This window comes from Schistocerca nitens, chromosome 4 (genome assembly GCF_023898315.1).
Source record: "Schistocerca nitens isolate TAMUIC-IGC-003100 chromosome 4, iqSchNite1.1, whole genome shotgun sequence".
Classification (NCBI taxonomy): domain Eukaryota; kingdom Metazoa; phylum Arthropoda; class Insecta; order Orthoptera; family Acrididae; genus Schistocerca; species Schistocerca nitens.
Window position 1 is genome coordinate 864,010,770 of NC_064617.1, and position 25,636 is coordinate 864,036,405.

General features: G+C 45.9%; 1 protein-coding gene across 1 annotated transcript in view; it reads left to right on the plus strand.

The window, feature by feature from the left end:
• Positions 1–25,636, plus strand: part of LOC126252621 (protein enabled homolog) — a 149,313-nt gene that overhangs the window by 51,408 nt on the left and 72,269 nt on the right. Inside the window, exon 3 of the mRNA XM_049953522.1 lies at positions 22,969–23,085. Within this exon, the coding sequence (XP_049809479.1) occupies positions 22,969–23,085 (117 nt within the window). The remainder of the gene's footprint in view (positions 1–22,968; positions 23,086–25,636) is intronic.

Here is a 25,636-nt window from a genome sequence, read left to right on the forward strand (position 1 = left end):
TTGAGCCACGTAGTTTTCATTTAAAAAATCGTGTACAGTGATAGTGGGTGGGGCAGGAAACAGTTTGGACAGGGATCTGACATATGACATAGGAGGTAATCTGGAAAAGATAGCTTCCCTGACTCATGGCACCAACGTACACTTTGTTGAGCAGTTCTGGCACCATGATCGACCACACCTCGATGGAGCTGCGAGGCAAATCAATGTGGGGTTAGGATGGCTCTGAGGACAGCCAACTTTGCTCATCTTTCTCTGGTGCCCGTCGAGACTATCAACAGATGGGGTTTCACTAGACATGGCCTACACCTAAACAGGACTGGGAAAGGAAGATTGGTACAGCTGATTCATGAAAGTATAGGGCGTGGATCTTGGGCCACACAAGGTCAAATACTTGTTGTCATAGGTAGGAAAAGTAGGTCTTTTTTAGGATAAATCCAGACAACAGGATCCCCTGCCTAAAGAGCATTTCCAGCACTTTAAAAAATACTGAAACAATCACTCACAAGACAGATTTTAACACCCCTCAAATATGACATATACCAGATGTCACAAAGAAAAACAAACCATTGGAAAGAATAACATGGGGCATTTCACAGACTTGACAATCCTCCATCAAAATGTGCAATCAATAAAGAATAAGATACAACTGTTAGAAATTGAGCTCCAGTCTTTGAACTGCACAGTAGTTTGTATTACTGAGCCCTGGTGTAGAGACACAGAAATCCAACATGTAGTATTATCATTGTATGGAAAGGCAAACTCTTACTGCAGAACTACTTCAAGGGGTGGAGGATCATGCATTTATATCAGAAAACGAACACAGTTCAAATCAAGACATGACCTCAGTATCGTAAGTGAAGAGAAATACTTCGAAATATCAGCTATTGAATTAACAGGGCTTGATATCACCAAGAAATTAATCTTATTGTGTGTGTATAGATCTCCCAGTGGTAGTATGGACACTTTTTTCAATAAGTTAACAAAAGTTATAGATAAAATCTCAAGTACCAAGGTCAACATAATTCTGTGTGGGGACATTAACATCAACACTAACATCATAAATGAATCCAGCAGCACCTTCATAAACATCCTTCAAACTCTTGGCATGTCCCTATTGGTCAATAGTGCAACAAGGGTTACAACAACGGCTTCATAAGTAATTGTCCGTGTGGCCACTAATATGGACAGGGAAAAATGTGATGTAGCTGTAAAAGATCTCGGACTATCAGACCATCTCTGTCAAATAACAACAGTAAAACCAGGTATCGAATCATTCCCTAAACTACAAGCTACAAACGACATCTTTCAGAAATCAGAATAAAAGATTTTTCAAAATAAATCGAAAAACAAAGCTGAGATGAAGTGTATAAGGAAATCAATGTGAATATGAAATTCTCTAAATTCTCCATATTGTTTAAATTGAACGTTGAAAAGGCATTTTCAAAAGTATGCATGTCTGTATCTCAACAAAAAAAAAAAAACAAAAAAAAAACAGATGGATAAGAGCAGGTATTAAGAAGTCCTCCCAAACATTTAAACACTTCAGTTCCATGAAAAAGATTCACAAAAATTCAGAATTCTTAAATTTCTATCATAGAGACAAAAAGATCTATAGAAAGGTGCTGATTGTTGCAAAAAAGTCATTTAATGACAAAATAATATATAATGCAGAGAATAAAAGCAAAGCAGTCTGGGATGTTATAAAAATGGAAATGGCGAGAGGCAAACAAATGCAGAATAACATACTGCTAAGGGAATGGGATAAGGTAATAAATGATCCACAGCACTTAGCAAACTATGTAAACGAGCATTTTTCAAGTATTGCAGTGAAGTTACAGCAAAAATTCCCCCAAACAAATATAACACCTGTAAATAATGTTGCACTAAATACAATGATGTTACTTCTAACGACAGAGAATGAAGTCAGTAAAACAGTTCAAAAAATAAAAAATAGAAAGTGAGTAGGCTTAGATGAAGTACCAATGTGTGTACTGAAACAGTGCATAGGGATTATACGAGGCCCTTTAACAAATATAATAAATGAATCCTTCACATCAGGGACATTTCCAGAGCAGTTAAAACAGGCAGAGTTGTACCTTTGCTTAAGAAAGGTAATGCAGAAGACGTAGAAAATAACCGGCCCATTTCCCTGCTGTCAGCATTCTCAAAAATAATAGAAGAAATTATGAAAGACAGATTGATGAATTACCTGAATAAATACAATCTTTTAAACGAATCACATTTTGGTTCCCGAAGTGGCAAAAATACGGAGTCACCCATGGTAGAATTCGCAAAAGTTGTACTTGATGCTCTTGATAAAGATGAGTGTGTCACAGGCATACTGTATTCGAGACAGCTTGACTTGCTCGCGACGAGAAACGAAACCCAATAACGTTCCAGAACACGCGGAAGAATACACGGTGTAATGTTTAAATGTGATTACGTCTTCGCCTTCCTTCGACCGTTGATTTGACTTACTCAGCCAGTTACTTGTGGACATACGTTTTAGCGTAAACTCCGAATTTCGGTAGAATTTGGCATTTCTCCTTGAAGTTATCGCCTGGCAGAAAACAACTTTTTTATTTTTTTTTCTTGTCGGCTGTAACTGTTCGGAAATTAAAATACCTTCTTCAATAATCTTTTGCCATATAGTTTTATTGTCGCCATCCATTAGGTTCTGTGTTATCCATTGATCCTCCTCCAATCCTCAAATTCGGAATTGAATGAATGTGTGCGAATTCCTAGGGGACCGAACTGCTGAGATCATCGATCCCGAGAGAGGACTAGAACCTTCGGCGGGAGGGGGTGCGCATCAAATTAGGACATTAAAGGCAAATGTAAAAAATACATAAATTGTAATTTAAAAATCTTCGCACAAAACAAAATAAATGTCATCTTCTTGATTTAAAAATCGTCAAAATGAAATTCAAGTTTTAAAATCAATGAGCGCCAATCTGTCATATGAGCTTACATTATCCTTTCGTCCTTTCTTGTATGATGTAACACTAAAGTTTATTATTCAACTCTGTTATCAATGACTTGACAGCGTTCTTTCTGGACATCACAATTAATCAAAAATAATGAAAAAATCGAGAAAACGCTCTGTTCACTTAAATCTGCACGAATGTTGATTCAAATTTTGTAATTGGCGTGTGAAGATATTGTGTGTTTAAAAAAAAAAATTGGCATAAGTCTCCTTATACTCGTTGTCATGGTTAGACTGCGATGTTGCATGGTGAGATATAGCCATAAATCTTTATTGCATTTGGTACCTTCTGTCAAGATGTAACGGATCGTATGTCACTTAAACCAACTGATAGTATCTCTTTTTGTGTAGCAGTATGGAACACCATTCGGATGCAAAAGCTTGCCAGTGTGATGCTGTTTGGTGCTGTCCTTAATACGTATGCCAGCTTCTGCTGGATAGTTTGTCAGATGTCCTTTACTCCTTCACACACAGTCCTGTGTTCCTCAGTACCAATAAATCTACAAGAAGCACACAATGGCGGCTCTGTTAGATGAATAGCAGGAATTCTGGAGTTGGCTGGTATTTTTCTATACATGACCTTGTACCACATCACTTTCAAATTTGAAGGTAATTCTCAGTGACTAACGTTTTCCAGATTTCCTTCCAGTTGTAATGCGGATATTTCTCTTCTATCATATTTCTATTCATATATTTCATTAGTTTCTGATACATATCTTTTACTTTTATCGCGTTTTTAACAGAGAGTTTAATTTGAATCACTTTTCGTAGCTCCAGGTGCTAATTTGCTGTGAATCGAGCACCAGCTGGATTCTACCATCTCTTTTCTACGCCACCCACAGAGGGTTTTTGTACGAACAAATCACTGGTTCAATCACTTCTTGGTCCAGCTTTACTTGTATTTCTTCATGTACTTTCTACTTGTCCACAGGCGGAGAAGCAGATACTTGCGTGAAAACTTGGTGTAATCCCTCACAGAGAATTTGCATAGAAAAAGTTTTATGGCGCCCAGCTTTCCGAGGAAAACAGACCCATTAGTGTTCAATACATCGTGCAGTACCTCCTTCTATCCGTCCTGGCATCTCTAATCGCTTCTACTTGGTTTTCTATTTGATTTCGTCTTCTGTTGTGGATCGATCACTTGAAGGATAACCATTTCTACTTTCAAAACGTCTCTCTAATTCAGACTTCTGCTCTTCTGATTCAACACAAAGTTTCAAGCAGTTTTTCGGTAGTTGTTTGTGTGGCACGTGATCTTCAAACAGTAAATGTATCGAGTGTGCTTATGTAAGATAAATTTTACGTGACCTAAGTCAGAAATGCCTGATTTGCGCTTAAAAAGTCTATGCCAGAAGTCTGTGGTAGCGCTATCTTTGGCAATCCAACTAGTTTGCCAGGCATCAAAACTCAAGTTGAACTTGGCTGTCACACCTCCGTGCTCTTTCCTGTTAGCGTTCCTTGAACTTCCGTTTTCTATAGTATTGTTGTTGTTGTTGTGGTCTTCAGTCCTGAGACTGGTTTGATGCAGCTCTCGATGCTACTCTATCCTCTGCAAGCTTCTTCGTCTCCCAGTACCTACTGCAACCTACATTCTTCTGAATCTGCTTAGTGTATTCATCTCTTCGTCTCCCTCTACGATTTTTACCCTTCACACTGCCCTCCAATACTAAACTGGAGATCCCTTTATGCCTCAGAACATGTCCTACCAACCGATCCCTTCTTCTAGTCAAGTTGTGCCACAAACTCCTCTTCTCCCCAATTCTATTCAATGCCTCCTCATTAGTTATGTGATCTACCCATCTAATCTTCAGCATTCTTCTGTAGCACCACACTTCGAAAGCTTCTGTTCTCTTCATGTCCAAACTATTTATCGCCCATGTTTCACTTCCATACATGGCTACACTCCATACAAATACTTTCAGAAAATACTTCCTGACACTTAAATCTATACTCGATGTTAACAAATTTCTCTTCTTTAGAAACGCTTTCCTTGCCATTGCCAGTCTACTTTTTATATCCTCTCTACTTCGACCATCATCACTTATTTTGCTCCCTAAATAGCAAAACTCCTTTACTACTTTAAGTGTCTCATTCCCTAATCTAATTCCGTCAGCATCACTCGACTTAATTCGACTACATTCCATTATCCTCTAGTATTAGTAACGGCAAAAAGAGGGTTGTCACAAGTCTTCTAATGCAGATTCCGATATCACCGACAACTGACTTCCCCTATCTAGAATAGCCTCCAGTCTCACATCTCCTATTAATGCCTTGACAACTTGGTGCAAATTTTGCGTGCTCGCATTCTCCTTTACTTCTAGTATTGGTTTTCACAGATTTTCATACCGGTCAGTGTTTATTTCGGATGACCCAATGTCTGCCACCGGTTGATCCATTATTGTTCTCGCGCTAGCTCCTTGTCATTGCTGTGGTAATGGGCCAGCAACCGGGTACGATCAAGGGTCTCAAGATCGAACCTGCTGTTGATGAGGTTATCGTGCTTATTTGCACCCTGTCTAAACCTCGGGTTATAGTTTTACTGGTAACGATTCAATCCTCATCTGTTTGTTTGGTATGGCTGGAAATGACTACGACCATTGGTTTAGAAACGGTTATTACAGTGCTCATTATGAGGTCACTCTGATCCTTTAAAATCTCGTCTCCTACCGGTGCCAGATATAGTCTCCTCTTAGCATAGACACTACGTCTTGTAGCAAGCCGTTAAAGGCCTCGATATCTTCACCACAAAGCCTGGCGAGAATGTGCTGATAATTTTCAGGTCGCATCTGATAGCAAAAGGAACTGTAGGGAACGTACAGGAACTGATTTTTCTTCATCATGTGCTCTAAGAATTTCACTGCACTGCAGACTCCGGATCGCTCCAGATCGTGACCCATAATTATTTCTGCTTTCACTCTTTCCTCTGCAGCCTTTGACCAGTAATCGTCTAGGAAAGCATATCTGAACTCTTTATACGCTGTACACTGGGGTGCAGCCAGACGCATCCTCAACCGCCATTTCGCAGGCTGCGGATAAACTCAAAACGGTGCATCAGCGACCATGACGGTGAAAAACAATGGTAACATTCCTCCAAACAAACCTCGAGATGTAGATTGTTCCCTCTATCATTGAAAGTCTGGAAATTGTGTACAAATAGGTAATGGTAGTAGTGAAATTGATACGACTCACATGACATCGTCTGCCAGTTGGTGACCAGAAATTGTCCTACCTCGATCCTAGGTCACGCTGGTGATCCTAACCGAATATTTCTTAGCTCCTGTACATAGCATTCGACCCAACGTGCACGTACAATGCTTGAAATGAAATGAAATGAAGTCCCATGCTTCTTTACAGAGCGTAGGGGAACGATGCGGGAGACCCGCACCGCCTTACTAGGCAAGGTCCTAATGGAGGTGGTTTGCCGTTGCCTTCCTCCGAACGTAATGGGGATGAATGATGATGATGAAGACGACACAACAACACCCAGTCATCTCGAGGCAGGAAAAACCCCTGACCCCGCCGGGAATCGAACATGGGGCCCCGTGCTCGGGAAGCGAGAACGCTACCGCGAGACCTCGAGGGGCGGACCGTACAATGCTTAGTGGTACGCAATTATTCACGCTGCTGTCGTCACTGCTCCAACCTTAAACTTATCCTATTTTCTCCTTAAAGCCACCATGATCCTATTCAAAGTGTTCAGCCGTCTTCTGCTGTTATTTGTTTAACCCCTACTGCTGTTCTTTGAATGCAAGAAGTGCTTGCACTTCCAGGGCTCCTCGTAGTGGCACCAATGTGTCCGATAGTTTCTTCCTCACATTCTTTATTCCTTCCAGAATTATGGTACAGTTAAAAACTGCGAGCTGAGCTATGGCTGCGCATAAACGTTGTTCAGTTTCATCAGATGTTCGGCTAGATTCGTCTTCAAACTTATTTATGCATTTGTCAATCTTTTTGATGTGGTCTTCTTGTTCTTCTTGGCAATGGTCCACGTCCCTAACATGTTTTAGTACCAGAATTTGCTCCAACTTTATACCCATTTCATGAACTTCTTGTGTCTTCTTCATCTCCTGCCCAGTTTCTTTCCTCGTTCCTTTAAATTTTTCCTTCATACTCTCCCTTGCCTTCTTTACTTCCTCTCTTGCAATTCAGTCCCACTCTTTTGCACTCTTATCCATTTTCTTTAGGAAGTCAAGGAGCCCCAACCGTGTATCCCGCGGCTCGGACGGTGTGTATAGAGATGGTATTGTCGAACTCAACTGAACATTTCACAGAGGTGTGCTACGCATTTCTGTATTGTCCTCTTCTTCATCGTTGCGAATCATCGCGATTGCATCTATTGGCTGTGGTACTATCCAGTCCCCTTAGGCAGTAACATCCCCTCTCACTCCAGCAAATTCCAAATTATCTCTTGGGCCTGTCTCAGTATGCCTATCGTTTGACATCTCCTGCTCACTGGGGAACAACGCCTACTCTCCGGCTGCTCCAGCTCATCCTTATCGCGACCGCCCACCAGATTTTCCATCTGATTATTTTGCTCTAGACCTCTTTCTAACCTGGCCTGACTTCTAATGCACATTCGACAGAGGTTAACTGCAAAGTAACAAGATTCTCGCCACAGTTGTTCTACCTGGAAGCATCTCATATATTCTATCTATACCCTGGCATAACACATAAAGAAACTCATTTAAAAATTTATTCGCAACAATGTAAGAACACTGAACAGAACAGACAAGAAGTTCAGGTATGCAGAAACATCAAAAATAAAATAAAATCTGAAAATAAGCACATCTGAATTAAATAAATACAGCAGCCACTTAAACTTTTTCTCCGCCGATCACCAACATTCTTTAATATGAAACTCAAAATTCTCCTTTGAACAGAACATAATTAATTTTCCTTAAATTTTCTAATTTTCACATATTCGTTAACTATTTTGAAATCAAACTGCTTTTATCATGCATGTGCAGTGCTAATGGCATCCCTACAGTCAAAATTATGTAATCATCAGGTTTAGAATGTGGAAAATAACAAAACAAAAGAAACGCAACCTAAGAAGTTATGAATTTAAGTGACCCACTTGGAGAATACCTACCGTCAAGCATCCAGAGAATGTTCACAAATTAATGCAAGAGTTAAATTATCTGACGCAGTCATACGATTACCTACCAGAAGGAATCCTCGCACAGTTGTCTTGTGACAGCCAGAGCGAGAGCACCAGTAGCAGCGAGTACTGTTTGTATAAAGCGTTTATTTTGCATTTTGTTTACGACCTTCCACTAAGGAAGGGATTCTATTTGTGTTTATCTGCTCTGCATAGAAACTAACAGTTCTTGATCGTTAGGAGAGAAATTTATTTTGTACTTATTTGCTGTGCTTAGCTTTTAAATAGTTTTTCTGGGAAAACCTAGCGTAGTTTTCGCGTCTCGTATTTCAGTGAGTGTTTCTTGATTATCAGAGTAGCTCATCAGAAGATTATCTTGGGAATTTGTCACCGTATAGAGTAGGGTAAACATAGTCATGTGTAGGGACTGTGGTTGTTGTGAGCGGACGCAAGGAGAATTGGCCACTCTTCGGGGGCAGGTGGAGGCTTTGTCTGTTAGGCTCATCGAGCTCGAGGCGCAGGCGTCGGCTCGTAGTGGCGTTGGGGCAACTGTGGTGAGACCTATGCCTACTTCGGTGGCCTTGGAATCACATGGAACCCCTGATGTCGCTGCGTCTTCCGGCAGTGAGCATCTTACCGGTCAGCCATCACTCCAGGGTGAATGGCGGACAGTGGTGGGCTCGCGCGTGCCTGGCCGAAAGGCGAAGGTGGGATCTGGCCGCGTGGCAGCTGCCTTACCCCTTTCCAACAGGTACGGGGTGCTTCCTAGTGGTGATGACATCGTTTCCGAGCCACCACAGGATGCCTCGCCTGTTGGGCCAGTGGCCGATTCTCCGGCAAGGTCCCGACAGTCACAGAGGGCGGGCCTATTAGTTATAGGGAGCTCCAACGTTAGGCGGGTTATGGAGCCCCTCAGGAAAATAGCGGGTAGGTCGGGGAAGAATGCCAGTGTGCACTCGGTGTGCTTGCCGGGGGGTCTCGTCCGTAATGTGGAGGAGCCCCATCCGGCAGCTATTGAACGCACTGGGTGTGACCGGCTGCAGATAGTAGCACATGTCGGAACGAATGACGCCTGCCGCTTGGGTTCTGAGGCCATCCTTGGTTCCTTCCGGCGGCTGGCTGATTTGGTGAAGACAACCAGCATCGCACGCGGAGTGCAAGCTGAGCTTAATATCTGCAGCATAGTGCCCAGAGTCGATCGCGGTCCTCTGGTTTGGAGCCGTGTGGAGGGTCTAAACCAGAGGCTCAGACGACTCTGCGACTATAATGGTTGCAAATTCATCGACCTCCGTTATTGGGTGGAGAACTGTAGGGCCCCCCTAGACAGGTCAGGCGTGCACTACACACCGGAAGCAGCTACTAGGGTAGCAGAGTACGTGTGGCGTGCACACGGGGGTTTTTTAGGTTAGAGGGACCCCCCCCTTGGGCGAAACGATAAAATACCTGACGGCTTACCAGAGAGAACATCAGCATCGTTGATAAAGAACGTCCGTCCTCAGAGACCAAAAACAGGAAAAGTTAACGTAATATTGGTAAACTGCAGGAGTATCCAGGGCAAGGTTCCTGAATTAGTATCGCTTATTGAAGGAAATAGTGCGCATATAGTATTAGGAACGGAAAGTTGGTTAAAACCGGAAGTGAACAGTAACGAAATCCTAGACACAGAATGGAATATATACCGCAAGGATAGGATAAACGCCAATGGTGGAGGAGTATTTATAGCAGTAAAGAATTCAATAATATCCAGTGAAGTTATTAGCGAATGCGAATGTGAAATAATCTGGGTTAAGTATCAAAGGTGGGTCAGATATGATAGTCGGATGCTTCTATAGACCACCTGCATCAGCAACCGTAGTAGTTGAGCGCCTCAGAGAGAACCTGCAGAACGTCGTGAAGAAGTTTCGTGATCATACTATTGTAATAGGGGGAGACTTCAATCTACCAGGTATAGAATGGGATAGTCACACAATCAGAACTGGAGCCAGGGACAGAGACTCTTGTGACATTATCCTGACTGCCTTGTCCGAGAATTACTTCGAGCAGATAGTTAGAGAACCAACTCGTGAAACTAACGTTTTAGACCTCATAGCAACAAATAGACCGGAACTTTTCGACTCCGTGAATGTAGAAGAGGGTATCAGTGGTCATAAGTCAGTGGTTGCATCAATGACTACAAGTGTAATAAGAAATGCCAAGAAAGGAAGGAAAATATATTTGCTTAACAAGAGTGATAGGGCACAAATCGCAGAATATCTGAGTGACCACCATCAAACGTTCATTTCTGAGGAAGAGGATGTGGAACAAAAATGGAAAAAATTCAGAAACATCGTCCAGTACGCCTTAGATAAGTTCGTACCGACTAAGGTCCAAAGCGAGGGGAAAGATCCACCGTGGTATAACAATCATGTACGAAAGGTACTACGGAAACAAAGAAAGCTTCATCATAGGTTTAAGAGTAGTCGAATCATAGCTGATAAGGAAAAGCTGAACGAAGCGAAAAAGAGCGTAAAGAGAGCAATGAGAGAAGCATTCAACGAATTCGAACATAAAACATTGGCAAACAATCTAAACAAGAACCCTAAAAAGTTTTGGTCATATGTAAAATCGGTAAGCGGATCTAAATCCCCTATTCAGTCACTCGTTGACCACGATGGCACCGAAACAGAGGACGACCGAAGAAAGGCAGAAATACTGAATTCAGTGTTCCGAAACTGTTTCACTGCGGAAAATCGTAACACGGTCCCTGACTTCAGCCGTCGCACGGACGCCAAAATGGAAAATATTGAAATAAACGATATCGGAATTGAAAAACAACTGCTATCACTTAGTAGCGGAAAAGCATCCGGACCAGACGAGATACCCGTAAGATTCTACAGTGATTATGCTAAAGAACTTGCCCCCTTTCTATCAGCAATTTATCGTAGATCTCTGGAAGAACGTAAAGTACCTAGCGACTGGAAGAAAGCGCAGGTCGTTCCCATTTTCAAGAAGGGTCATAAATCAGATGCGAATAATTATAGGCCTATTTCGCTTACGTCAATCTGTTGTAGAATAATGGAACATGTTTTATGTTCTCGTATTATGACGTTCTTAGATAATACAAATCTCCTTCATCATAACCAACATGGATTCCGCAAACAGAGATCATGTGAAACTCCGCTCGCCCTATTTGTCCAAGAAATTCACAGTGCCGTAGACACTGGCGAGCAGATTGATGCCGTATTCCTGGACTTCAGGAAGGCATTTGATACGGTTCCGCACTTACGTTTAGTGAAAAAAATACGAGCTTACGGAATATCGGACCAGGTTTGTGATTGGATTCAGGATTTCCTAGAAGAAAGAACACAACATGTCATTCTTAACGGTTCAAAATCTGCAGATGTAGAGGTAATTTCGGGAGTACCGCAAGGAAGCGTGATAGGACCTTTATTGTTTACAATATACATAAATGACTTAGTTGACAACATCGGTAGCTCCGTGAGGCTATTTGCAGATGACACGGTTGTCTACAAGAAAGTAGCAACATCAGAAGACTCGTACGTACTCCAGGAAGACCTGCAGAGGATTAATGAATGGTGCGACAGCTGGCAGCTTTCCCTAAACGTAGATAAATGTAATATAATGCGCATACATAGGGGCAGAAATCCATTCCAGTACGATTATGCCATAGGTGGTAAATCACTGGAAGCGGTAACGACCGTAAAATACTTAGGAGTTACTATCCGGAGCGATCTGAAGTGGAATGATCACATAAAACAAATAGTGGGAAAAGCAGGCGCCAGGTTGAGATTCATAGGAAGAATTCTAAGAAAATGTGACTCATCGACGAAAGAAGTAGCTTACAAAACGCTTGTTCGTCCGATTCTTGAGTATTGCTCATCAGTATGGGACCCTTACCAGGTTGGATTAATAGAAGAGATAGACATGATCCAGCGAAAAGCAGCGCGATTCGTCATGGGGACATTTAGTCAGCGCGAGAGCGTTACGGAGATGCTGAACAAGCTCCAGTGGCGGACACTTCAAGAAAGGCGTTACGCAATACGGAGAGGTTTATTATCGAAATTACGAGAGAGCACATTCCGGGAAGAGATGGGCAACATATTACTACCGCCCACATATATCTCGCGTAATGATCACAACGAAAAGATCCGAGAAATTAGAGCAAATACGGAGACTTACAAGCAGTCGTTCTTCCCACGCACAATTCGTGAATGGAACAGGGAAGGGGGGATCAGATAGTGGTACAATAAGTACCCTCCGCCACACACCGTAAGGTGGCTCGCGGAGTATAGATGTAGATGTAGATGTAGTCCCTAGTTTAATGCAAGACTTCCGATGAGAGTCGAGCTTGGGATTTCATGGCTAGGTCCAAAGCTGAGCCTGTGATCTGCATCAAGTGTACCTCTTGATATGTTGATCTACCCTGTTCAACTATTAATGACCATGACGAATGAGTCGTGGCTATGGTCCTTGACTAAATTAATAATATGAAAGGAGTTAATGGATTAATGTACCTACTGAAATCAAAGATGGTTCCACTTGGACCAATACTTATTGTTATAAAAAAGAGGATGAAAAAAAAAATCAAATACATTATTTATATATGAAACAGTCACGCCAGCAACAGATAAGTGGAAACAGGACTCCAGGCTCCACACAATATTCAGTTAAAATGAAAACAGTACAATACAGCAAAGTCTACTGGAAAGGGAAGGGACTAAACTTGTGTTTAACTGGAAAGGATTAAACACATGATTCTGAATCGGGAAGATGACTGTATTGGTCAGTGTGGAGTAAAGGAAAACACGTGCAGGAACCCAGCTACTTGAGTAACGAGCAAGCCATTGTTCACAATGTAATTCGAAACAAGATCCACTCAGCTTCAGAACAATGCAGCTAAGAGTGACTAGACGGTATCAGTCTGCAATCCCATTGGCAGCGTCAACATATTGTGATGCTGTACTACAAGAAGCTAGACTGCAACATAAGTAGTTGCTGAGGCTGGAGATAAAATCATCTGCAATCAAAGAGCCTCAACAGAAGTGCCCGTAGACGAGATCTCAGAAACGAACCTGTCCAAGAGACGGCCACAGGGTCCTCACAAAGAGCCACAAAGAATGACGTTCCTCAGAACTCTACACAGAGAAGCCACCAAAAGCTGCCTATTTTATAATCCGCAAGATTGTTAGATAAGCTCCCAGTGAGACGCTGCGAAACAAAGCTTGCCCTTTCTCCTCCTAAAAGTTTGTTTATCAGCCAGCCAGTCTCTGAATTTTGCAATTTTAAACAAAATGGCAACAATCTGATACAGACTCTTACTCTTGAAATGTCGCTGCTGCTCAGACTGATGCAAGCAAACCCACACTTCGTTTTCTTGGAAATAAGGTGCCCTGGCTCTCACTCCATTTACTTTTTAGGCACCTATCAACCTTATTGTCTCCGCTCTGTACAGCTTGTGATGATGGTTCAACAACCTCTGAGTGCCGGTGACAGAAAGATGCCAAGGAACTTCTTCAAAAAACGGGCTGATATTCTGCAAGTTTAACACTCCCACAGACCTGACGATGTTATCTCGTGAGTTGGCTATCCACACTCTGTTTGTTTATGACTGGCATCTGTCCTGTGGCCAGCAAACGCTATAGAGGGCAATTTGGGTCAATAGAAGAGACCGTTAAAAAAAAACAATGTTCCCCTACAGTTCCGACGATTCCTTTATTCCACACTGCCGTGGGCTACATTGTGCGGACCATCTGCTTGATATCTGCTCAGTTTCTGCAAACAAACCTGCCAGCGTCGTCACATTGGCGCCCTGCACACAAAGCTCGGCGGACCGATAACTCACCGCAGTCTCTGGCCCAGTGGGTGTGTGACCTACCCTGTGCAGTGGCAAAGCTCTTCCAATGGAAACTCCCCATCACATCGCTCCTCAGACTTAGTGGTAAGACAGCCCAGTGGATAGTCCGTCAAAACCTAAACACAGATCACGCATGAAAACAGGAAGAAGGTGTACTGAAATGCGAAAAAAGAGGCAAAAGAGAAACAGTGAACAGCCCAAACTCAAGATGAGCCACGGCCTAGTGGTTGTCTGGTCACGGTGTTGCACTGCAAAGCGGGAGATCCGTGTTCAAATCTCGCCTGTGCCCCATGTTTTTCACAAAATTGTGAACTTGCCATGTGGTCAGTGACGTGTCTGTTCTCCTTCTGCAGTATTGTCAATTTTGGTACTATACATTGGTTACAGAATATGAGTCATGTGCTAAGAATATATTACCGTCGCAAGTAGATGTGGTGAATAGCGGGAGCAGCCGCATAGACCTCTCAAAGAAATGAAAACAACAATTAAACGGGTGTGAACTATATTACAACAAAGTAATTCAAGAGTCCAAACTTACAAAACGGAACGCAAGACTCGTAATATGCGGACTTGTGTAGAACAAATGGGAGACACGTACGTCTGGAGGTCCCTTCCTTAGATATCACTGTTGCAAATGGACGTTACACCACGACACAGACACAAATTTTAATACAAGGGACAGGCACGTCAGTGACCGCAAGAACAGTTCATAATTATGTGAAAAAAATATGGAGCTCAAGGGCGATTTGAGCACAGATCTGCACCTTTGTAGTCCATCTCCGTGACAACATAACCACGATGCCGTGACTATTGATTATCAGTCGATGTTCCACATATTGAGCTTGGACCGTTTACTGTTTCTAGTTTACTTCTTTTTTCACAGTTCAGTACCCCTTCTTTCTCTTTTCATGCTCGATCTATTTTCAGTTTTTGACAGACTATCCACTGGGTCACATTACCACTAAATCTGAGGGGGATGCAATGGCGAGTTTCCCTTGTTAGAAGTCGTGAAAGTCGGTTCCCACGGAGCTGTACCGTTCAGCCAACGGCACCCAAAGCTGCGAAGGCTGGCTGAGACCTGGCCAATTTAGCAGCCTAGTACAACATTCCATTATAACTACTGGTAGCCTTGGGAGAGCCATCCCTGAGAAAACTCTACCATCTTGTCAGCAGACTTCAAGAAGAATATAATAATTCCAATCCCAAAGAAAGCAGGTGTTGACAGATGTGAAAATTACCGAACTATTAGTTAAATACGTTTCGGCTGCAAAATACTAACACGAATTCTTTACAGACGAATGTAAAAACTGGTAGAAGCCGACCTCGGGAAAGATCAGTTTGGATTCCGTAGAAATGTTGGAACACGTGAGGCAATACTGACCCTACCACTTATCTTAGAAAATAGATTAAGAAAAGGCAAACCTACATTTCTAGCATTTGTAGACTTAGAGAAAGCTTTTGACAATGTTGACTGGAACACTCTCTTTCAAATTCTGAAGGTGGCAAGGGTAAAATACAGGGAGCGAAAGGCTATTTACAATTTGTACAGAAACCAGATGGCAGTTATAAGAGTCGAGGGACATGAAAGGGAGGCAATGGTTGGGAAGGGAGTGAGACAGGGTTGTAGCCTCTCTCCAATGTTATTCAATCTGTATATTGAGCAAGCAGTAAAGGAAACAAAAGAAAAATTCGGAGTAGGTATTAAAGTCCATGGAGAAGAAATGAAAACGTTGAGGTTCGCCGATGACATTGTAATTCTGTCAGAGACAGCAAAGGACTTAAAAGAGCAGTTGAACGGAATGGACAGTGTCTTGAAAGGATGCTATAAGATGAACATCTACAAAAGAAAAACGAGGATAATGGAATGTAGTCGAATTAAATCGGGTGATGCTGAAGGAATTAGATTAGGAAATGAGACACTTAAAGTAGTAAATGAGTTTTGCTGTTTAGGGAGCAAAATAAGTGATGATGGTCAAAGTAGAGAGGATGTAAAATGTAGACTGGCAATGGCAAGAAAAGCGTTTCTGGAGAAGAGAAATTTGTTAACATCGAGTATAGATTTAAGTGTCAGGAAGTATTTTCTGAAAGTATTTGTATGGAGTGTAGCCACTTATGGAAGTGAAACGTGGGCGATAAATAGTTTAGACAAGAAGAGAGCAGAAGCTTTCGAAATGCAGTGCTACAGAAGATTGCCGAGGATTAGATGGGTAGATCACATAAGTAATGAGGAGGTATTGAATAGAATTGGGGAGAAGAGCACTTTGTGGCACAACTTGACTAGAAGAAGGGATCGGTTGGTAGGACATGTTCTGAGGTATCAAGGGGTCACTAATTTAGTATTGGAGGGCAGCGTGGAGGGTAAAAATCGTACAGGAAGACCAAGAGATGAATACACTAAGCAGATTCAGAAGGATGTAGGTTGCAGTAGGTACTGGGAGATGAAGAAGCTTGCACAGGATAGAGTAGCATGGAGAGCTGCAATACACCAGTTTCTGGACTGACGACCACAACAACAACAACAACAGTACAACTTGCAGACCTAATACCAAATTGCTCGGAATGTCGTAATTAGTTGTATGGTATGAGGTCTGCAAATATCTGTGTCCCAATTTGAATATAAGATTTTGCATCACTTAAACAGGGAATAGAAAAACAAGTGTAATTACTTTATGATTGAGGAGGGAGTAATACTAATGAAATTGAAAAGGCAGAATGGCTCCCGTCCGATGCGTTTCAACTTCAGATGAATACTCAGGAAGTGGCTCAATCAAGACCACGGTCAAGTTACTTCGCCATTCTTCCGTGCTAATAACTAAGTTTCAAGTGAGGGAGATGACACTTCAGCTGGCCGGCGGACATTTCTTGTCAGTCACTGAGGTTCGATCGTTTTTAAATTCACTTACAAAAATTCCCGTGGTTCATACAACTTTCACCATACCGTAAAACCAAGGAGAAAATATTTTAGCCGATATTTCATCTGTAGAAATAACAAAACGGATCACTGAACGTTCTTCAGCTTACGTAGAAACTTACACGTCATCGTTAAATGCGATGTTGAGGTCATAAACAAAACAGTTTTTATGTCTCAGCTGTTCTGAGCTCGTCCGAGTGATGCGAACCTAAAGTCATGAAAGTACAAAACTCCTACAAAATGTTTCTTTTCTACATCAGTTTATTTTATTAGTTATTGAATGTCCCTCGTATATTAACTTCCGCAACATTACTTTCCTCTGATCTATCTACTTGGGGGAGTTTGAAATGTTAGGAGGTTTGACCTTCCTCGACGCCTGGTATCTCCAGTTAAGTACAGTTAACACTGTGATTATACCAGCAGCTGACTAACTCATTATGTCTTACGGGTATCCGAAGATTACCAGGGGATGGAACGGTCGAGTACGTCGCAAACTGTGCGATAGACTGTAACTTTTGCCACTGCTCCCTTCCTCACTTGTTTTGTAGCGGAGTCAGGCCTTCCGTGTTATTGACACCACGTTTCGCTCATGCTTGTGACTTCTACTTGGCACTTGGCACCGAAATCGCAGGTAGACAAGAAGTTCAGAGGAAGAAGTACGCAATTCGACCAACAGACAGCACACGGCGTTGCTACTTGCGATTTTTTTTTTCTTTATTGTATTTCAATTCCCCATCGGGGCGGGCTGGCAGCAGCATATGCGATGCTCTTTAGCCGAAAGACATAGAACAAACAACAGAAGACAGTGAAAAACGTTCAAAGGAGAGAATATGGTGAACATAGATATAAAAAAAGGGGGAACATCATGGAAGGCAATAGACAAAAAAAGGGGCGACTGTAAAATGGAGATAAAAAACTGTAAAAAAGTAGCGCACACAAATAGCCACACACTGCGACAATTAAAAGAACACAAGGCACAGTAGGACCGGAGCATAAAAAGTGTCGACAGAGGGCGTAGCACATAACAAACACTGACAGCGAACCTCAAGGCAGTACACAATTAAAATCACACCTCTTGACACACAGGAGAAACAGCACTAAACACAACACTGACGATCAAAACGGAGGATCTGCCAGGCGCAAGGAGATGAGGGAGACCGGAAGAAGGGAGGGAGGGGGGGAGGGGAAGAGAGGGGGTAGATGGGCGGGGGGCGCGCTGAAGAGGGCCAGGTAGGGCGGGATGTGGGAAGGAAAGAGGCAAGTATGGGGTGCAGGGTCTCAGGGGGGAAGGAGGAAAATCCGCTCTGGAAGAAGGAGGGGAGAGGAAAAAGGGGGCCCTGGGGAGGGGGCGGGGGGAACAAGGCCAGGTTATAGTTGGAAGGAAGGGTAGATGTCACGGCGAAGTTCGTCATCCAGGAGGGGGACATGCTGGAAATTGCCCTGATGAAGGAGATGGTGGGTGTGGAGGTGGAGAGAGGGAGGGATACAGCAATAGAGGCGTGACAACGGGTAGGGGGGTGGAAAGGAAGGAAGAAACCAGAAGGTGGGGGAGATCAAGCCTGCGGACAATGTAAAGGATGCGGAGATGTTGGAGGAACAGGAGGAGGTGGGGGAAGGAAGGCGGATACAGAAGGCAAGGCGGAGTGCATGGCGTTCAAGGATTTGGAGGGCCTTGTAAAAGCAGGTGGGGGTGGAGATCCAGGCAATGTTGGCATAACAGGGATAGGACAGATGAGGGATTTCTAGGTGTGGAGGATGGTAGAAGGATGCAATCCCCATGTCCGGCCAGACAGGAGTTTCAGAAGGCGAAGGCCGGAATGGGCTTTCTGCTGGATGGTCTGGAGATGAGGGGTCCAGGTGAGGTGTCGGTCGAGGGTGAGGCCAAGGTATCTCAGATTGGGGGTGAGCTGGATGGGACGGCCATAAAGGGTGAGGTAGAAATCATGGAGACGAAAGGAGTGAGTGGTGCAGCCTATGATGATTGCCTGGGTTTTGGAGGGGTTGAGACGGAGGAACCACTGGTTGCACCAAGTGGTGAACTGGTTAAGGTGGGTTTGGAGGGTACATTGGGACCGTTGAAGGGTAGGATAGAGAGCCAGGAAGGCGGTGTCATCAGCATACTGGAGAAGGTGGAGTGGTGGGGGTGGCTTGGGCATATCAGCTGTATACAAGAGATAAAGGAAAGGGGAGAGGACAGAGTCCTGGGGGACGCCAGCCGTGGGATAAAAGATACGGGAGTTGGTGTTATGGAAGGTGACATAGGAAGGACAGTGCGAGAGGAAGGAAGTGACCAGATGGACAAAATTGATAGGCAGGGCGTAGGTTTGGAGTTTAAAGAGGAGACCGGGATGCCATACACGGTCATAGGCATTTTGGAGGTCAAGGGAAACAAAAATGGTGGAGCGATGGGAGTTGAGCTGGAGGGACAGAAGGTGAACGAAGTTTAGGAATTGGTCTTCAGCAGAGAAGGAGGGTCGGAAGCCAGACTGGGTAAGGGGGAGGAGGTGGTGTTGAGTAAGGTGCTGATGGATATGGTGGGAGACGATGGATTCGAAGACGTTACTGAAAACAGAGGTGAGGCAGATAGGACGATAGGAAGAGGTGGCAGAAGGGGGTTTGTTGGGTTTGAGGAATAAGAGGATGCGGGAGGTCTTCCACAGGTCAGGGTAGAAGCCAGTAGAGTGGATGACATTATAGAGATGGGCGAGGACAGTCAGCAAGGAATAGGGGCTTTCTCGAAGGTGGCAGTAGGTGACACAGTCGTGACCAGGGGCCGTGTTGCATTTGGACCGGAGGATGAGTTTAATGTCTTGTGCTGTGATGGGAGTGTATATGTCGGAGGGGGGCAACTGCCCCAAGTACTGGAGACTAGGAGCAAGTGGAGCAACCGAGGTATCGGCACGTTCCATGATGGTGGGGAAAAGAGAATAATCAAAGTGGGGATCATCTGGGATGGAGAAGACCTCGGAAAGGTGGGAAGCGAAGTGGTTGGCCTTACTGAGGATGTCAGGAAGGGGGCGATCGTTATGGAGAAGGGGGTAGTGGGGAGTGGAAAGAGAAGCAGTAAGGCGATGGAAGGCTGACCAGTACTTGGAGGAGTTGATAGGGAGGGTGGCGTTGAGTCGTGTGCAGGTCTGGCACCAGTCTCGGCGTTTCGTTGCTGTAATAAGGTTCCGTACATGTCACTGTATTTGCTGGTGGCGTTGGAGTGTATCCCTGTCACGAGTGCGCAGGAAGGAGCAATAGAGGCGGCGGGATTCACAGAGGAGGAGGACAGCCGGCAGAGTGAGAGTGGGACGGTGTGGGTGGATCGTTTTAGAAGGAACATGGGCCTCCACAGCGTCAGTAATTACCTTCTGAAGGAAGGACGAGGCATGGATGATGTCGTCAGGATGGCCCCCTTGGGAGGGGGTGCAGGGTGCAGAGCCGGAGGGGGGCGGTGAGCAGACGTTATAGTGAGGACAGGGAGTTAATTGCTACCTGTGGGGTCAAGGACGCCGACGGCGATATGCCCAAGGAGGTTGGCGGAGGCAATGACAACATCGAGGGTGGTATCACTTACGGGTCAGGTTTGCTGGGGACGGGGAACAAGGTCACCTTGGATCGTGGAGAGGAACTGATGCCACCGCCGAAGGGCAGAAGGAGTGCAGCTATGGATGTTGAGGTCAGCAGCAATCACATAGGTGGAGAAGGTGCGGTTAATGTGCGAGATGAAGTCATAAGGAAGAGGAGCAGTGGAGCAGACATAGATGGTGGAACAGGTAATGGTGAGGGAGGGGAAGAAGACGCTGAGGATAAGGTGTTCAGTGGGGTCATTGAGGAGAGGTTGTGGCCAGACGGGGATATGCTTAGGATGGACAATCACGACTCGACCTTGTGCACGAGGACCAGGAGCGTCAGTGCGGTGGAGGATATAGGAAGAGGTGCAGATAGAATGGTGGGGCTGGAGAAAGGTTTCGTTCAAGAGGAAGGTGTCGACCTGGTGGTGGGAGAAGGTGTACATGAGGAGGTATTTGTTGGAGCGGAAGGAGCGAATGTTCTGGAAGAAGATGCGATACTCATGCCGTGCCAAGGCAGGAAGGAGGGGCGGAAGAGAGAGAAGGGAAGAGGCTTAAACTAGGCAGGTGAAGGTGAAGTGGGCTTGGTTGTGGGAGTAAGTGGTGAAGGTGTTTAGGTGAAAAACGGAGCGAGCGGCAAGGGAGATTTGTTGGAAGGTGTGGGGGCACTGAAAAGGGTGAATGTTTTGGAGTACAACGGTAAGGAACCGGATGATGTCCTCGGCCGTGGGGGGTGGACAGAGGGAATTGTTGGGATGGACAGGGGGATCAACGGGACGAACAGTGACTGTAAGCTCAGGGGTGGCTGGAGGGGGTTTAGCTTTACACTTGTGGGAGTAGGTGGGATGGGGGCCATTGCAGGTATTACAGGAAGGAGGAGCAGCAAGGTTGGGGCAGTTCTTAAGAAAGTGGGAGGCCTTGCAATGGGGACAGGTGGGGGAGTTTTTGCAGTTGGGAGTCAGGTGGTTATTGTACATCAGGCACGGCTGGCAACGGTAGGATTGGGGAGGGGATTTGGAGTATTCAACAGGGTGGCGACGGTGGTATATCACGGCACCCTGGGTGAGGAGATGGTCAATGGAGGGGCAGACTCAGAGAAGACCGGTATGAGGTAGGTGGGACAGGAGGCATTGTGGATACGGCGGGCAGAGCGGATTTCCAAGTCCAGGTGGGAGTTCAGTTCTGCCAACACTTCATCCTACCTAATCACCGGGCTGAGCTTGGTGATCACAGCGGTGCAGGTGGGGGGGGGGGGGTGATGGGGAGGCTGGGGCTGACGAGGAGTGGAAGCGGAAAGGAAGGGTGTCAAGTGAGGCGTGGTGGCCAAACTCGTGGGAGTTTACGGAGGAGGTCCGTGAGAAAGGATGGGGATGGGGACTTGATAAGGACTGAGTCCCTGCAGGGAATGAGTTGGGAGATGGGAGCACCAGGTAAGTACTTTCATATCTCCACAGTGAGGGTACGAGCATTGAGGAACTTAGGATCGGGAGTTGACAGGACAAAGGTGTGGAGGGTGGGGGCTGGGGTGGGGTATGGGTGGCTGGAGGAGGGGTGGTGTCCATGGAGACGACAGGAGGAGGGGGAGGTTGTGCTGACTTTTTTTGGGAAGTGGCGGGAGCAGAGTCGGTAATGACGCGCTTTTGGGGTTTTTTGGAGACCGGAGGCTGGGAGGAGCGGAGAGGGACGGGGAGGAGAGGGAGGTGGCGGTTGGCAGATCCCTGTGGCATAGTGGAGGTGCCGGGAGAAGCAGCCGGTTCAGTGGTGGCGATGGTGGCTCATCGCGACGCGATGCGTGTGGGAGATGCAGACGACGAAGCGACGGGGTGGGTGAGAGAGGGGAAGCCGACCACCTGAGGGGTGGCAGCAGAGGCGGCAACAGAGGTGTACGTGAAGGTGGGGGTAGTAGTGGGAGCTGTTGAGGGTGTGGAGGCTGGAGGAAGGGTGTAGAGGTGTGGGTATACAGCAGGGGAGGAGATAGGGGGATGGGTAAGTGGGGGAAGTGGAGGTGAGGTGTAAGGAGGAAGGCCAGGGGCGGCAATCCAGGAAGTGACTGTGGAAGAGGGGGAGGGGGAGGTGTAGATGACAGTGGAGGTGAGAGTACTCATGGCGGACGAACGGCGACGAACAGACGGACGGACAGCAGGCAGCGGCGGCGGCGACGGCGGACGACGATGGACGGCGAGCAGGCAGGCGGACGGACGAACAGCTACAGCAGCGAGCAGCGGGCGGGCAGACAGACAGACAGACCGACAGACAGACACAATCTTCGAAGACGGAGATTCCACCCTGAGAGTAGCCCAGGCTTTGCTTTCAAAGGAGGGGGTCCAACCTTCTAGATGGCTACTTGCGACTCGTCACTGAAATCGCACAGGGAGAAGTGCGAAATTCGGGCAACAGATGGCACAAGGCGTTAGATATTAATGACTACTCTAATTGTGACTGAAATCGCAACTAGATTATGTATAGTTGTTACTGTGATATCTGTGATTTCTCAGTCAATGTGATTTATAACAGATATGCGATTTCTTGCTCACCACTATTTGGCTGCCGTGTCGGCAGGGCGGTGGCCTGGTGAACCTCATGTTCGGGGCGAACGCGCCGCAGCTGCGCAGACTCATTGTGACCGAGCTCGAGATTCAGGCGGCCGTGGAGGCGGGAACTGCAAGGAGGCACCCGGTGAGTCTAGCCGAGTGCAACACTGTGACCAGCAAATAGTAAATGCTGCCTGGTGGCACTGCAACCGCGTGGCGTGCTAAGGTAAGATTGTAAGCGGAACAGAGACGAACAGGGGAATCTTCTCGCTACAATATAGGCCGCAAATGGGCAAATACTTTGACATCAGACACTGTAACAAAGGTTGCCCTCCATTCAGAGGCTGTTTACACGCAACGACTGTTATTAACTTGTAAATAAAGGATTTCAGCTATCAGTCGTCCTTTTGATATGTTATTGGCAGGTCTAGATTTCAGCTAAAAACTAGCCATTCTCAATGCTAAGAATACAACAGTTACATAGTTAGATGATGTCATAAAAAGGTGCAATTAATGACTTAACTCATTTGGTTAAAAAAAATGGCTCTGAGCACTATGGGACTCAACTGCTGTGGTCATCAGTCCCCTAGAACTTAGAACTACTTAAACCTAACTAACCTAAGGACATCACACACATCCATGCCCGAGGCAGGATTCGAACCTGCGACCGTAGCAGTCCCACGGTTCCGGACTGCGCGCCTAGAACCGCGAGACCACCGCGGCCGGCAACTCATTTGGTTTGTATGTTATATACCACTATCATTTTTGATCAATGCATGTAATGGCTGTTGGTCAGGCTTCGTTCACAGTTCTTGAATACTAATGTTTGCAGAAGGCGGCTGTGTGGAGATCACCTCGGTCGGTTACGATGGAGGGAACGAGGTAACACCTTTTTTTCCCTGTATTTTTATTTTAATACCTGAACAATCAGGTAGGCTGGCAGCGGCATGCTACGCCGCTCTTCAGCCATAGTGTTGACAATAACAGAACACAGAATGGAGAATCAGAATGAACATAGTGAGGGCAAAAAAAATAGTGGTCACAGAGACACAAAAAACACGGAGCTGTTCACACTCGACGATAACGACACGGAAAACACGTTGACACGGCGCACATAACACTGATGAATCCGACGGCACAAGTGAACGTAGAAGCGTGACGGCAGACACTAAAAACACAAAACGGCGTCACACACACGAGACACTGATGGCGATGATCTCCGGCGCGCGAAAGTCCACGTAGCGTGTGCGAGTCCGGGGACCTGCCAAGAGGGGAAGAAGGGTGAGGGGGGCATGGAGAGGGGAGAGAGGGGAGAGGGGAGAGCAAAGATGCCAATGGCTGAGGAGATGGGAGGAGGAGTAGAGGGACAGGGGAGGGGAGGCCCAGGCGAGGAGTGGGGACGAGGTAACACCATTTTTTTTTCTTCATTGTTATTTTCAAACCTGTTAACAGGCAGGCCAGCAGCAGCATGCTACGCCGCTCTTTGGCCTCAGAGAAACACACAAGATACAAATGAAGACATCGAGAGAAAAAACATGGTGGACATAGAAACGGAGACAAACACTTTTTAAAATACATGGAGCCGTTCACGGGCGTAGAGTCCAAGATAAAATTTGTTTAGATACTTGGACAGAGACGAATAGTGTCACACGTGAATGTAGGTGCACAAAAACGAATAACACTGAACCACTTAAGCACAAAACGACGACACACACAGAACACGAGACGCTGATCTCCGGCTCGCGAATGTTCACTAACCGTGTACGCGTCCGGGGACCTGCCAAGGGAGGAGGAGGGGGTGGTGGGAGAGGGAGAGGGGAGAGCAGATGCCAAGGGCAGGGGAGATAGGGGGAAGGGAGGAATGGGGAGGGGAAGCCCGGGGGAAGAGGGGAGAAGGGAGGGGATGGGGGAAAAGGAAAGAGAAGGGAAGGGAGAGAAGGGAGGGAGGGTGCCTAAAGGAAAGGACACAGGAAGTGGGGGGGAGGATCAAAGTTGATAGGAGGGGTAGATGGAGGGGAGGAGGACATCATCAGGGAGGGGGAGCTGGCGGAAGCCACCTTGGGAGAGGGTAAGGAGGGTGGAGAGATGGAGACCGGGTGGGACGTGGGAATACAGGCGCGGCAGCGGGCGGGGGTGGGAGAGGATGGGTGAGACAAGCGGATGAGGAGGATCGAGTTTGCGGGAGGTGTACAGGATCCGTATCCTTTCAAGGAAGAGGAGGAGGTGGGGGAAGGAGATGAGATCATACAGGATCCGCGTGGGGGAGGGGAGACAGATGCGATAGGTGAGGTGGAGTGAATGGCGTTCAAGGATTTGGAGGGATTTATAAAAGGTAGGGGGGGCAGAGATCCAGGCCGGATGGGCGTAACAAAGGATAGGGCGGATGAGGGATTTATAGGTGTGGAGGATGGTGGAGGGGTCCAGACCCCACGTATGGCCAGAAAGGAGCTTGAGGAGACGGAGTCGGGAGCATGCCTTGGCTTGGATTGTCCAGAGATGGGGAGTCCAGGAGAGGCGACGGTCGAGGGTGACGCCAAGGTACTTAAGGGTGGGAGTGAGGGCGATAGGACGGCCATAGATGGTGAGATAGAAATCAAGGAGGCGGAAGGAAGGGGTGGTTTTGCCTACAATGATCGCCTGGGTTTTGGAGGGATTGACCTTGAGCAACCACTGGTTGCACCAAGCGGTGAATCGGT